At 34.6% G+C, this 14,993-nt stretch overlaps 1 protein-coding gene across 2 annotated transcripts in view; it reads right to left on the bottom strand.

The window, feature by feature from the left end:
• The window catches only part of LOC116164736, an 84,124-nt gene that overhangs the window by 6,211 nt on the left and 62,920 nt on the right, over positions 1-14,993 (bottom strand). For both annotated transcript variants that reach the window (XM_031478952.1, XM_031478953.1), the window contains exon 3: positions 175-307. In XM_031478952.1, the coding sequence (XP_031334812.1) occupies positions 175-307 (133 nt within the window). The remainder of the gene's footprint in view (positions 1-174; positions 308-14,993) is intronic.

The following is a 14,993-nucleotide window of genomic DNA, read 5'->3' as shown; positions in this document are numbered from 1 at the left end:
AATCTTTTAAATTCCCAGGTATGTGTAAATTTTCCGTTACATAAATTAATAAAAAATAACCTGTAAGTATGACTGTTTTACGCATCCATAAAATCAAGTTTCTTGATGAAGTCGGTAGAACATTCTGTACATGGATTTAAAGAAGCATATTGAACACAATTAAAACCAACTTACACTTGTGCAAGTAATGGTCCTCCGAAGGGTTTCACTTTAATTGTCTTTCTCGAATCACAGTCGTCTAATTTTTCATTCAGCTCAGACTCTTCCGCCGTTTCTTGTTCCACAGGTTCAGAGTTGTTTATGGTTACTGAAACAAAATGAATATTTTAACACAACATAGCTTTCAGTTTTATAGGATTCAATCAACAATTACATATTAGATTGAATTTTTCTCCCCTTCTCCCTATATTTAAATTCTATAAAGAAACGAATACAATATGAAAAGTGACATACAACACCGAAACTGTACAAATATGAAATACGAGTAGAGCTGGATACGCATTCCAAATTTGTCTTTTCCCTGAACAAAAAAACAATGGTAAAATTTACGCGCTTTCAAGCATATTTTATAAATCTTTCAAAGGGCGAGTTCGGTGAGTTTTAAATTATTTAGCTTCTATGAAAATTCCAGTTTCTGACCCATATAATATTCACAACCTCCAGCGGATTTTCGTAATTAGTCAACTCATCCATCTAGTCTCCCGTACTACAGGTCCATTTGATCCAAAAGTCCGCCAGAGGGCACAGGGGTAAACTGCCCTTAAAACAAGTATTAAAGGATAACCCAAGCAAGTTTAAGCGTAGACCTAGTTTACATTCCACTAATACCCGTGGTTTTAAATCGCCATCTAGCAACAGTAAAGTTTGATACTTTACTTTTATACTTCCGGGATGAAACTACCACATTTGGCACGCACCCTAAGTCCTTTTTCTACGTTAAGACGCCCTTAATTTAAATCAATGTGCCCTCTACGGAGTATACCTACACTTCAAAAGATGCCCAAGGCACTTAATTGCGATTCACACGTTAACTTTGCATGACATTAACGCGGTATTATACCAAAGCCGCTGAATTAGAAGTTTCTATGGCTAAAGTACAAACATTCAAAGACTTCATACCCCTCGACAAGCTCCCGTTACATGTTTAGCAAAAGTGGTCACATTACATTATCGGAATTATACAGTTTTAAAATACTTTGTAGAAACTACATTCGTAAAAAATCTCCTGTTTAGATTTGCAGACAATAAACAAAGCTTTCGCCTTATTGTGCATGCCTAATTTTCCCATTCTGTATCATTACATGCATGCAAAGATCTACTTTGCAGAAAGCTTACTGCGCGCAGCATTATGTCACGTATTGTATCCAGAATACAAATAAATCTGTGCGTCTTTTAGTTACTAAAGTAACCAACGGAACAAAAATATTTACCACACTGAAATATTACAAAGGCACGAGAAGAGAACTGAAAATTATTTCATACTTACTGAAAATAGTGTGATGTAGGTATTTCGTTTTGTTTTGTTGCAGAAATACGTATGCGATGCACCTATATTGTTCTGAAAGTACTTCGTGTATCCATTTTCATTTTGACTACTTTTTGATCGTTCTAATTAAAATCAGAAACGGTATAGTGAACAATTCAATTAGAACGCCCTTAAATTGGTAGTTTTCAATGACCTAAATCGATTTCAGTCTAGAAAGTTATTTGCTTAGGATGTAAGGGAGTGGATAAAGAAAATTGCATTCAATTCGGATGAGGTGGGTTGCTACCGTTTTAAAGACGTCGTCGTCAACCAGTTGAATTCGTATAAAGTTCTACTTCGTACATTTCCCAAAAATTATACTTTACTAGACTTCCAAGGTCTTTTGATTTTATTTAAGAATAAATGCTACCACAATGGTATTCATGGAGTTTACTCCTATATAAGCTGAATGAACCCCCGCAATTTTAAGGTCTTATTTATCGCCAGACCTACTTGAGTTCACTTTCTGTATAAAGCGGTACAAATGTAAATTTTCCTATACATATTCAAATGAAATGCACACACGAAACATTTTTTAAACCTGCAAGGCGGCCCCCCTTTAAACTATACAAAAACAGAAAATTGATGTGTGCAGATAAGTGGGTGAGAATCTTCCGGTGGGGCTTCCGGTCATCTCGTATAGTGAATGTGATTTGATGTATCAGTTTTATATTATGAATAATAGTATACTGTTTACCAAGGAAAAGAAGTGAGTTTTCGCTGACAAGTCGGAAGTCTTACGTACGTGCCGAGTACGGAAATCCTGACGTGTCAGCGGATCTCACTCGTCCGTGGTAAACACTAAATTTTTTTCCTCCAAGTGAAAAATCGCTATTGGCTGCACTTTATCGTCCGTCCGTCCGTCAAACGTACTCCTTCAGTCCTTCTACACCACTGAACCGATTTGGGCGATATAGGGTTCATTTGAAAGGGATTTTTCCAAGGATTCCGTGCGTAGAGATATTTTTTTGGTTTTGCGCATGCGCAGTCACACAAATTGGGTTTAACATATATTCAATGCTAACTTTTGGCAACCTCGAGTGGTGTATCACCGGCAATGTGTCTCTGGTGAAACTGGACAAGGGCTGCAATTTAAAAATTTTGGGGTTACCACCCCCCAACAAAACTCTCCAGTGTATGAAAGTTCTAAACAAACTAAAATGCAATTTATATGACCCGTTATCTCACCCTTTATTGATCCCGAAATTTTCAGATTATTTTCTTCGCTCGTTTGACACTTATAGCTCCGTCTCGGAAACCCTGTATAACTACCTACGTACTTATATATTATATACTGTCTGAACTGTGAGCACAGGAATTTTTCTACATTTGTTTTAAAAGGGGAAAAGTTTAAGTAGCGAATATTTTAGAAATCCCCATATACATCGAGGCGCCATAAAAGATTAGTCATCGGCGATAAGAAGCGAATGTGACCGTTTGTATTTAGGGTGGTAACGATGTGATGCATTCTTTCTGGGAAATATGAAATGTTTTATTCGCGAACATTCTAGGATACTCGTTTGGAAGCGTTCGAAAAATTTCGAGAAACAGGGGCGTATGCTATATAAGCAAATCGAATCGTTTCGTCAGTTCCAATTTCAACCCCAAAATAGTAAATAGTTTGCGTTGTTATAAATTGTGTATATTTAAGTGATAAATAATATTTTAACTGTTATAACTGTTATTTCAAGACAAATTTATTGTTAATTAATTGTAAATACATAAATAAATTACGTAATTAAATTTACGTTACAGTACCCTTTTGTTTCCTGTGTAAATGTACCTGCTTATTTTATTTTGTCTTGATAATTTCGTAAGTTGGTTTATTATTGACTATACAGGAAATAAACATCTCAATTCCTGTTTATTTCCTGTATGGTTCATCACCGCATTTAGAGTATGGATTAACCACGAGTTTTTTTCTGATTATTATTGACTATTAAACAATCTTGTGTCTGGTATAGGGCGCAAAATCTGTTAGGGCTTAGGGCGTTGTTGACCCTTAATACGCCACTGAATATAGGTAATCCAACTATTTCGGTTTAAAAAGATGCGCTTTATCCGCACAAAATTTGTGAACAATTTATACTTGATTCATATAGCAGGGCAGGATCGTTCTGCATACGATTCACAGTCGGCCAGTTCACCCCTTCATTTTTTCACATGGCGTGTAATCCAGTAAAAAAAAGTAAAGAAATGGCCCAGAGATACAAAACTTAGAGAGGTTAAACGACTGTAACCACCAAAGAACGGGAATATGGTAAACACTTTTATGATAATAAAAAACCGAGATTACAACAATAAATTTCAAGCGTAATGTCTACCATACGCATAACTTTTCTCCAGACCCACACAATACCTACTTCAGGTTATCATTTTTATGATAATTAAATAAATTTAATAACTAAAAATTAAATTTACAAACGGAGTAAGGACCATTAATTCTTTAATCTACCTCTTGACTTTTTCAAATCTTTTGCAAGGGCCCCTGGTGTCCAATAAGGTGAACAACTAACCATCCCCCGCCTTTACAAAGAGAATCTCTAGTCAGAGTTTACAACAACAACAAAAAGCACGTTTAAATAAATACACCCCAAAAATGCACACAGCCCCACCCAACCTCGGTTCACCAATCAGACCGATTAGCTCATTTTAATATTCACCCTTTTGCGATTAACGTTATCAATTATGTTCAATCACGATCTATTTATCCCGCTTACGCATGAAACTGTTGCTTTTCAATTAAAACTCAATTACTAATTCTGTTTGCATCCACATACATAAACTGACATTAGGATTTAGAGTAATCAAAATTTAGATTAATGGACACCCCCTATTTGTCGTAAACATTACAACCTACGTCTTAAAAATTCAAACACTAACGGCCGGTATTAGGAAGCATCCTTAACTATGTTGTCAGCTAACAATGTTGTAAACTTGTGATTGGATGTTTTTTCAAAGAATCCTTGTAAAAACATCGAATCACTGGTCTTAACAACATTGTACCAGTACCAGTACACAGTAAGTACACTTTATCCAATTTTCACAGTGAACAATCATGGCGACACCTGTGGCGACATCATACTCATGGTGACTAAATACGAATTGAATGCACCTAAGTCATATGCCTTTCTTTGCGTTTATAAAATACAACGTAAAGCAAAATTAGCAAGAAGTGAACTGACAGTTTAAAACTTAATTTACATTAGAAGTATTAGAAGTTACGTGTACGTCTTATAATAGGCCAAGTTTTTCAGTAGGTAGAGGATACATGTAGCAAATAAGTAGCATCAAATACAGTCAAAAGGTTCTGAACCGTCAGGGAATGCTAATATGATTAACAATCCCCAAACATTTTATCCATTCTCAAATAATCCCTGCAGAGTAAAGTTACTATGTGTGTCTAGAATTTCCCACAAATTCCAAAGTAAATGTACAGAATTGTTCGAGATGTGTTCGATCCACGTTCTATTGTAAAATTAAAGCATAATATTAACTTAACAACTTTCTACTCAATTTACTTTTACTGTAAGAGAAAATGAGTGAATTTCTAACATATCGTATCCATTATTTCCTATTTATAAATTTGTAACCTTATAAATCAACTTTTATAGCCTTACTCCATAGAGAAAATTGAATGAAATGTATAAACATTTTTAGCACGATCCTGCCAACATTTTAATGGGGCGTAACCGTTCTGATAATTTTAGAAGCGACGCAGCAGGTGGTTCCGTTTAATAATTGAGTTTCATTTCTGTTACATCTTTGCACTTATTTTAACACGATAAAAGCTCAGCGAGCCTCGATCAAAAAACGATAAATAACGGTTTCCACTGTTACCAAATTGATAATTTATTATCCAATTTCAGAAGGAAAAATTACTTCCCCAAGCGCTTAATATACCCGCGGTATCTTTGCTCTATTCAGACGGAAATTCTATTACGTACTATCGGGAATATTCTAACACTAGAAACCAGCCAGACCGGAAATATGAGACTGTTCCCATCGGACATTATGTAATATTCTGTAAAGTTAAGTTACTTTAGAAAACAAACATTATTAGATTTCTAGCAGCTAAAAGTATACCCCCTATTGTATTGTTTGTTGTGTCTCGAAGGACCACTCCAATTAAGGAGAATAATATCAAATTTGTTGAATTAAATGAACTGTATTGAAATTTTTAATGGTACGTTGTGACATTTCTATTTGTATTCAAAATAACAAACTCTAATAATGAATACTAGATTAAAATTAGTGCAAAATTGCACATACGCCGAACCCCTTGAAAGATCTGCTTTCAAAGCAATATAAAAACAATATGTTATGGTAAGTAATACAAATTCTTCCAATGGAAGCTTTATAAAAACAATAATTGTTAAGTTGATTGTTCAATAGAAATTTCCTTATCTTCTATTGGTAACACACAAATTTTAGCTAACGTACGTTTGAATACACTGCCACTTGATACCTTTACCGATACTACCCGCACCACCTTATCTGCTCCTGGATGAAGCTGTACTATACGTGCCATTGGCCATCGAAGTGGTGAAGTATTTTCTTCCATTAGAATAACGAGAGCTCCTATTTTAATTGGACTCTGCTGGTCGTGTTTCCATTTACGTCGTTGTTGCTTTTGTGTCAAATATTCATGCGACCATCTACTCCAATAATGCTGGAATAGCTGCTGTAACCGTTGGTATCGTGACAATCGTGTAATCTTGATTTCTTTAAGATCTGCTTGTGAAATCGCAGCTAATGTTTCACCGATTATGAAGTGAGCCGGTGTGAGTGGTAAATAATCGTCAGGGTCATCGGAAAGAGGAGTCAATGGACGTGAATTAAGACATGCCTCGATTTGTGTTAAAACTGTTATCATCTCTTCATACGTTACATTTGCATTTCCTAATATTCGAACTAAATGAAATTTAGTCAAACGAACTGCAGACTCCCATAGACCTCCCATATGAGGCGATCTAGGAGGAATAAAATGCCAAGTAATTTTTTCGTGTGATAAAAAATTTGAAACCTTCTCATTATGATCCGAATTTTGAGTTAATTCGTAGAGTTCACGAAAATGATTATGAGCACCTACAAAATTGGATCCATTGTCCGAGAACACATCACTTGGCTTGCCTCTCCGCGATATAAAACGCTTTAGTGCATTTATAAAACTATCAGTGGAAAGATCGTTTACTAGTTCAATATGAACTGCGCGAGTTGCGAAACATACAAAAATACATATGTATGTTTTTACCAATTTGAATTTGCGTAAAATTCCATCTTTCACAAAAATTGGTCCGGCATAATCTATGCCACACTTGGAAAATGTTCTACTGGGTATTACTCTAGCAGTTGGTAAATTCCCCATTAGAAAACTTGTAGGTTTTGGATTTGCCCTGAAACATCGTACGCAAGACCTGATTACACCCTTCACTGCATTTTTTCCATGAATGGGCCAATATTTTAAACGAATTATTGATAGTAAATTTTGTGTCCCAGCATGTAAATGTTTCAGATGTTCGTGTTTAATGATGAGTTTTGTAAAAATATGTTTACCGCATAAAATTATGGGAAACTGGTTTTCGTAGTTCAGTAGAGAATTTTTCAATCTCCCTCCTACTCTAATAACACCATGTTCATCTAAAAATGGATGTAAAGAAATTAATTTACTATTATTATTTAATGGCTGTGATTTCTGGAGAAGTCTGATTTCCTGTGAAAACTGTTCGTGTTGAGCAATCTTAATTAAAGCTGTAAGTGATATTTCGAGTTCTGAAACTGATAAAGTATTTGTCAATGTCTTGTTTTTTCCCAAAGTAATGTTTTTGAATTTGAAGCAATATGCTACTACCCGTTGCAATTTACTTAACGTTGAATATCTAGTAAAGAGATTAAATTGATCATCCCGAACATTTAATAGAGTTAGTTTGATGTCTGGTAATGATGAGATAGGTTGTTCAATAAAAATATCTGATTCAGATTCCCCGCTGAATATAAAAGAAGGTCCCTGCCACCAAATCTTCAACTGTGAGAGTTGTGCTGGATTGATACCACGTGAAATAATATCGGCCGAGTTATACTCCGATTTTACATGTCTCCAATTATCCTTATCTGTTAATTCGTTAATTTTTATTACCCTGTGTGCTACAAATGGTTTAAGTTGGCTAGGATCTATTTTTATCCATGAGAGTACTATGGTTGAATCGCAATAATAAACTATTTTTGAAATTTTAATTCCCAGAGATGAGATTACATTATTTGCAAGTTTTGCTAATAAAACTGCAGCTAATAATTCTAGTCTTGGTAATGTAACTTTTTTTATAGGTGCAACCCTGGATTTAGCACATAAAAGATGTGAGTAATAATTACCGTATTTGTCTATTGATACTAAATACAAGCACGCACCGTATGCCTTTTCAGAAGCATCGCTAAAACCGTGAATTTCAACGCGTGTTGCCTCTTCACATACTACATGTCTGCGTATTTTTATATCGTGTAATGATTTTAGTTGTTCTACAAATGTGATCCAAGAAAGACGTAGTTCTTCTGGCAATGGTTCATCCCAACCGAGTTTTAATGTCCATAACTTTTGTATTAATATTTTTTGTTTTATAATGGCTGGAACAATAAGTCCCATCGGATCAAATATTTGACTAATTATTGAAAGTACGTGTCGTTTGGTAATTAGTGTAGGAATAGATTTTATGTTTACCGAATAATGCAGTGTATCTGAAATCGAATTCCAGACCACACCCAAGGTTTTTAACTCCTTGCCTTCGCAAAATTGAACCAATTTTTCATCATTATTTCCATTTCCTAAAATATCATAAAGAATGCGTTGATTATATTTGATGACCATTTCCTTAATTGAAAACCTGCAGTACTAAAAATGACTGTAAGCTCTTTATATAATTGCAAAGCTTCTTCGATGGTATCTACACTAACTAACAAATCGTCAATGTAAAATGAATTTTTAATTATTTGAGCTGTTTTTGGATAGCTTTCTTCATTATCAATTGCCAATTGCAGTAAACAACGTGTACTAAGGTATGGCGCACATTTTGTTCCGAAAGTTAATGTGTTAAGAGTGTATGTCATGATAGGCTGTTGTCGTTCATATCGCCATAAAATTTGCTGATACTTTCGATCATGTGGATGCACTAAAATCTGCCTAAACATCATTTTACAATCGGCGTTTAACACAATTTTTCTGAGTCTTAACCTAATGATAATATGGAATAAATCGGACTGTACGATCGGTCCCATGAGCAACCGGTCGTTGAGTGAAATATTATTGCTAGTTTTTACTGAAGCATCAAATACTACCCTACATTTAGTCGTAGTACTGGATTCTTTTATTACTGCATGATGCGGTAAAAAATGCGATATTTCTTCGATACTTTTTGAGTTATTTGTGTTAGGAGACATATGACCTAATTGTTCATATTCCAGCATAAATTTGTGGTACTCATTTTTGAGATTTTTATTCCTTTCTAATCGCGATTCGGTTGCATGAAATCGTTTTAAGGCTATTGACATTGAATTACCAAGTTCATCTATCTTATCTGAAAATGGCAATCTTACAATAAATCTACCTTCTGCATTACGTGTTGTCGTTTCTTTAAAATATGTTTCACAATACTGCGCTTCTGATGTTAGTATTTGTTTTTGTGGCAATTCCTCCACTTCCCAAAACTTTAACAAATTTTTATTAAGTGTTTCGTTTGAAATTTCTGTGTTAAGATTACAAATTGATCTACGTACTATCGCGTGGTTGAGATTAACCGTCCCTGACAAAATCCACCCGAGTTGTGTCTTTTGCAATGTAGGTTTATCCTTACCTAACTTTATTTGATCGTGACATAATAAATCATAGAACAAATTAGCACCTAATAAAATATCTACACTTTTGGAGATGTTAAATTCTGGATCTGCTAAATTCAGATTGCGTGGAAGTACAACATTTCTAGAATCAAAACTTACTAGAGGCAAGTTTTTAGTTATGTTTGGTACGACTAAAAATGATACTCTAGCTTGAAATGAATAAAATTTTGATTTGATATTTGTGGTTGCTTTTTGCGTAATATTAGTAGATGCTTGATTAATACCTTTGAGATGTAAACTGAATTCTTCGAGATTTAATTGCAATTTATTGCATAGTTTTTGCGTGATTAAATGACTTTGACTTCCAGAGTCTAATAAAGCGCGACATTTGTGTGGCCGTCCAAAACGGTCGTCTATGAAGACTTCTGCTGTTGATAGTAAAACTTCGGTTTGGCAAATGCCTGTAAATGAATGATATGTACGAGTAATATTTTGTGATTCGCTTGGTTGTTGCTGTGATGTTTCACTATTTATAACCTGCATAACTGATGATTGTGCTTGATGGATGTTTGCAGCTGTATCGTTGCGAGCATTGTGAGATGTGTTGAACTTATGGGCATTAAAATTGTCATCATGTAATAACGTATTGTGAGATTTGTTGCATTTTCTACATTTACTAGAGTGACAAGAGTTTTTGAGATGTCCTGAGCGTAGGCAATTGCTACATAATTTCATTTTTCTGATCTGTGAGAATTTTTCCTCTGTGGGCAAATTTAGAAATGCATAACAATTGTAAATATAATGATTATTTTTGCAATATGGGCATAAAATGGTATTCGTTATAGCAAATGAATGTTCCCTATCCTTAAAAGGCTTTGAAAATTGGGGTAATTGTTTGTTTGGGATTGATTTTGTGTTGTGAATATTTGTTTGTGAATGATTATACAAAGTTTCGAGGGTAAAACATCTTTTTGTTAAAAATTCTATGAATTCCTGCAATGTGGGAAGAGAATTTGTTGGTAACGAATTTTCCCATTCTTTCTTCATTGCTTGATCGATTTTGGTTGAAATAAAATAAATGATTAATTGATCCCATTCCTTCGTGTTAACATTTAGTTTTTCTAATGAGCTCATGTGTTGGAAAACACTGTCTAGTAACTTGCGTAATAAAATATAAGAATCCTTTGTGACTGTGGGCAATTCGAATAATGATTTTATGTGACTGTTGACAATAACACGTTTGTTTTCGTATCGTTTCTTGAGCATATCCCAAGCTACGTCATAGTTATCTGAAGTAATTTCTAATGATTGTACTAGACGATGTGCATCACCCTTTAAACAACTTTTTAAATAGAACATTTTCTGTATTTTATTTAAATTTTTGTTTTCGTGAATCAATGATGAAAATGTGTTTTCAAAGTTTACAAATGTATCATACGAACCATGGAATTCTGGCAAACTCAAGCGAGGCAATTTGAGATTTGTGACTGAATCCACTTGACAGTTTTCGTGTACACCTGTTTGAAGAAATTGATTACTACCCTCTGGTGAGGAAGTCGTGCCTATTTTAACATTACTTATTAAATCGTTCGCAAGCGACATGTTTTCGAAAAACGAATTTTCAATCTGATCGCGATCAGCTGATTCGTTTTGATCAAGCAATTCTAACTGATTTTGAATGATATTATATTCCTGAAAATCGGATTGAATTTTATTCAATCGTAACTGTAACTGCGTGATATCTTTCCTGTTCTCTGGTTTATTGAGAAAGGTAACAAATCGTGTTAATGATGCCTTTATAATAGCCCGTGAATGTCGTAATGATGTTATTTCTTTTCCTGGCTCCATCATGAATATATTCAAATGAAATTGTTCTGCGTAAATAATAAATCTATCTAAAAAAAATCAAATGTTACGTATTTGGAATGAATTAAAATGTGCAAAAAGAATATGATAATATGAGAACATAAACATACAATAAATCGAGATATGTCTCGTTTACCGGAATCCAATTGAAGCAGATCACAACTGGAAACTCACTGTCGATTCTTAGATTGTTAATGTCACCTTCTATCCACGGCATGCAAATTGATTTTCCATGCGTTACTGCTGCAATATTTCTTACGAATTCCAAACTGTATCCACTTGCGAATGATGATAGGTACTGATTGATGATCTTGCTGGTGTCGCACTAGATCCGGCTCGAATATGGCCAAAATTATGTATTGTTTGTTGTGTCTCGAAGGACCACTCCAATTAAGGAGAATAATATCAAATTTGTTGAATTAAATGAACTGTATTGAAATTTTTAATGGTACGTTGTGACATTTCTATTTGTATTCAAAATAACAAACTCTAATAATGAATACTAGATTAAAATTAGTGCAAAATTGCACACCTATCATGCTAGATTTCACATGAATTCAATATACCTATCGTTTTAAATATTCTTTTGTGTATGTGTAAGATTAAATTTCTTACGTTTTTACAAAATTGAGAAATGGTAGGCTTTCTTCCTAGCTCCTGTTAGGGGATGTAACGTTTGGTACAAATTAAATTACTAAATATATCCTCCAAACGAAACTTACATTATATACTTTGTTGAAAGTTGAAGGTTGCATACTCTTCTTTTATATATATTATATTTATATATCCAAATATTATTTGCAATATAGGGGGTGGAAGTAAGCCCTTAACATAAGAAGAAAATTAGGCAAGTTATCATTTTTCATTTTTAATTTCATAAAAAATAATTCGATTTCTTTGAAAAAGTTTTACGGGCCGCTCTTTACGTAAATTCGCTGCGATCATCATGAACAAGTTGTAAATCAGCATGATGAAAGCGCATTTCTAGTAATACAGATCAGTATTTTATTAGCAATGTTTAAAATTATCAATCTCACGAGTAATCCAACTCAAAATGGGCTAAAGCCTGCACATCTACACTATAGCGGAAAGCTTTTAGTGAAAATGTGAAGTCTCTAGGTATTGTAATTGCTGAGATCTCAGCCGGACAGTCAGCCAGCCAGCCATAACGAATATAATAAAGTTTTTTTCTTTTCAAGAAGGTTATGGCAGAGAAAGGGTTTAGATATGTGGCAGCAAGGCATTGTTGCAGTTACACCTAGTACCTATATGGAAACGCACTGTAGAGTATACCAACAAAATTATTATAGACTGGTGGTACAGAGAAGTGGGGTTTGACCGAGATGTAGCCCCAGTAATAATTATTTGAAAGATGATTCAGATGAAGATGATGTTTTTTTAACTGATGATTCAGATTCATGTTTTGCGGTTTATTCAGATATCAACCTCAAGATTTGAAGGCAACCAAATGGCAGGCGAATGGCGCCTACGGTGATTTAAAATTCATAGAGAGATCAGAAAGGAATGCGTCTTCGGTAAAAAGGCTGTGGTTTGATTTTACCAGGATGAAAACAGGAAGATAAGCGAACAAGTTATTTGCGACGTTCAACAAACAGTTGATATTTTTAGAAAAATATGACGTTCCTAGAATCTTGACATTCGTGTATTTGTGTGGGCCACGCCAATGTTTTTGTCCAGAAGAAGGTTTCCCTGACATCAACTGGTTGTGTGCGTAATATATTTTTTGTACTCCGTGGACTAAATAAATATTATACCGTTTCCCATATATCTTTTTGAATTTGGGAGGCAGTAGTTTCCTCATAGCTTGTTCTTCAGAGTTTTAAACGATCATACCTACGCCGTCGTTTTGAACGAAAATCTTTAAGTTAAACTGATATTTACTATTTATACGGTCATAATTTGACATGATGAGGTATCACAGGACTCAAATGCGCCCTAATCCCTCAGGATTAGGCACTACGTTTCGGGCAACAATAATCTGCACCCCCGGGATTAAAACACACACTTTAGTCCTTTGGTATGGTATATAATATACTATATCTTTACGCTCTACCGAAATAGTACATTATATACCGCGGGACTGAAGTAGTACTTTTAATCCCGAAGGTAAAGTTTATGGCCCGACCGAAGGGAGGGCCATAATTTACCTGAGGGATTAAGACCACTACTTCAGTCGCAAGGTATATACGATATTTTTCGTACTTCCGAAACTGAAACACTTAATATGTATGGAGTTAGAGAACGCGTTCTTTAAAAAAATCGCTGATTAACCAGTTACCATAGGAACGTTGCGTTGGCACGACAATCCCTATGCTATGGTAACAAAAATAATTTGGAAACTGTCATTGCTAGTGTCATAATTTTGGTGGTGGGTGACAAAGGTGTATTTGATATTGATAAAAAGCAGCCAAACTAGGTAAAGAATTGATACCACCGAAATCCAAAAAACTATATGAGCAGCAGTATGATGCGTTTAAGAAGTAGTGCCGCATACAAAATGTGGAACAACCTACTGAAATTGCCTTGTTAGTAATTTCATCCTTCCGGGATTTTCGTCCAAATTTAATCCCGGCGGGACAAAAAGCGACACTTCAGTACTTGTCATTATGGAGTGAAGTTGTCACTTTAGTCTCGGAAGTACGAAAACCAGATTTTTCACCCTCATTTGTGGGAACAAAGTATTCAAAAATTCCCTACGGGAGGTAAAGTAATTTCCATGGAAACGTAAGTAAATGTCTGTGGTCTGTAACCTATACTCTGACGTTTCATACATCTAGTTAATTTTGGGTATTTGATGCCTGTATTTTCCTTCACGGCTAAAGTGGCTTTCAACATCGATTACTTAGATCAAAGCGATTGATTGGATACCTTACCAGGATCGTAAAAATGTGCAAGCACTGAAATTTCATTGGTCTACCTACCTCGCAGTTTTCTTTGTGTATCATTAACTGAATTCAGTGATGTAAGTACTTTTTTCTAAAACTACAATCAAAATTGAAAAATTATCGTATGCAATAATGAAGTTTGACACATAGCAAGGTAGATACGGGTACATCTTTCAATTTTAAATGCCATTATTAAGATTAACGCAAGAATTGTTTTTTACTTTCCTCACTAGAGAGGAAAATCACATTTTCTTGACCCTTTTTAGAGATTAATGTAAGTAGTTATTTCTATAGTAATTTCAGAAGAAATTATATGTCAAACTTGAGAAGAGAGTATTTTTCAACTCTCGCTCATGTGTCAAACTTTGAACTCGAGTTGAAAAACTGAATTCGCTATATGCAAATGAGTTGTGTTATGAAAGAGCTACAAGTGTAGTAAGTAGGTATTTGCACAACTAGAGACGAAAGTTGAAAAACCTTTCTTCTCAAGTTTTATGTGATTTATGTGATGTTAGGTATGTGGGGGATGTGTTTATAATGTTTCATTGTCACAAACTACAAAGTATGTATTGTATAACATGGGAATACTAAAGACTTAATGGATGTACATTACACAAGAGTTTAGTAATTTTAAATGTACCCTTCGTCTTGATTTATGCCATTTATGGCGACTTTTTTGGGGGACTGTGAGGGCGTTTTGCATCAATACATGGTAAAAGGAACCACGATTAATTTGTGAGATTTATGGAATCTCGAATTAACATGGCGACAACTGCAAGGTGCATATGTTGAAACCACTATAGCAAATAGTGGTTTCACAGAATAACTGCGTCCAACCTATACAGTCCAGATTTATCCCTATACGTGGCTAG

This window comes from Photinus pyralis, unplaced genomic scaffold, assembly GCF_008802855.1.
Source record: "Photinus pyralis isolate 1611_PpyrPB1 unplaced genomic scaffold, Ppyr1.3 Ppyr1.4_LG2, whole genome shotgun sequence".
Taxonomy (NCBI): domain Eukaryota; kingdom Metazoa; phylum Arthropoda; class Insecta; order Coleoptera; family Lampyridae; genus Photinus; species Photinus pyralis.
The sequence above is the reverse complement of the archived record's forward strand: the minus strand, read 5'-3'. Positions and strand labels throughout refer to the sequence as shown.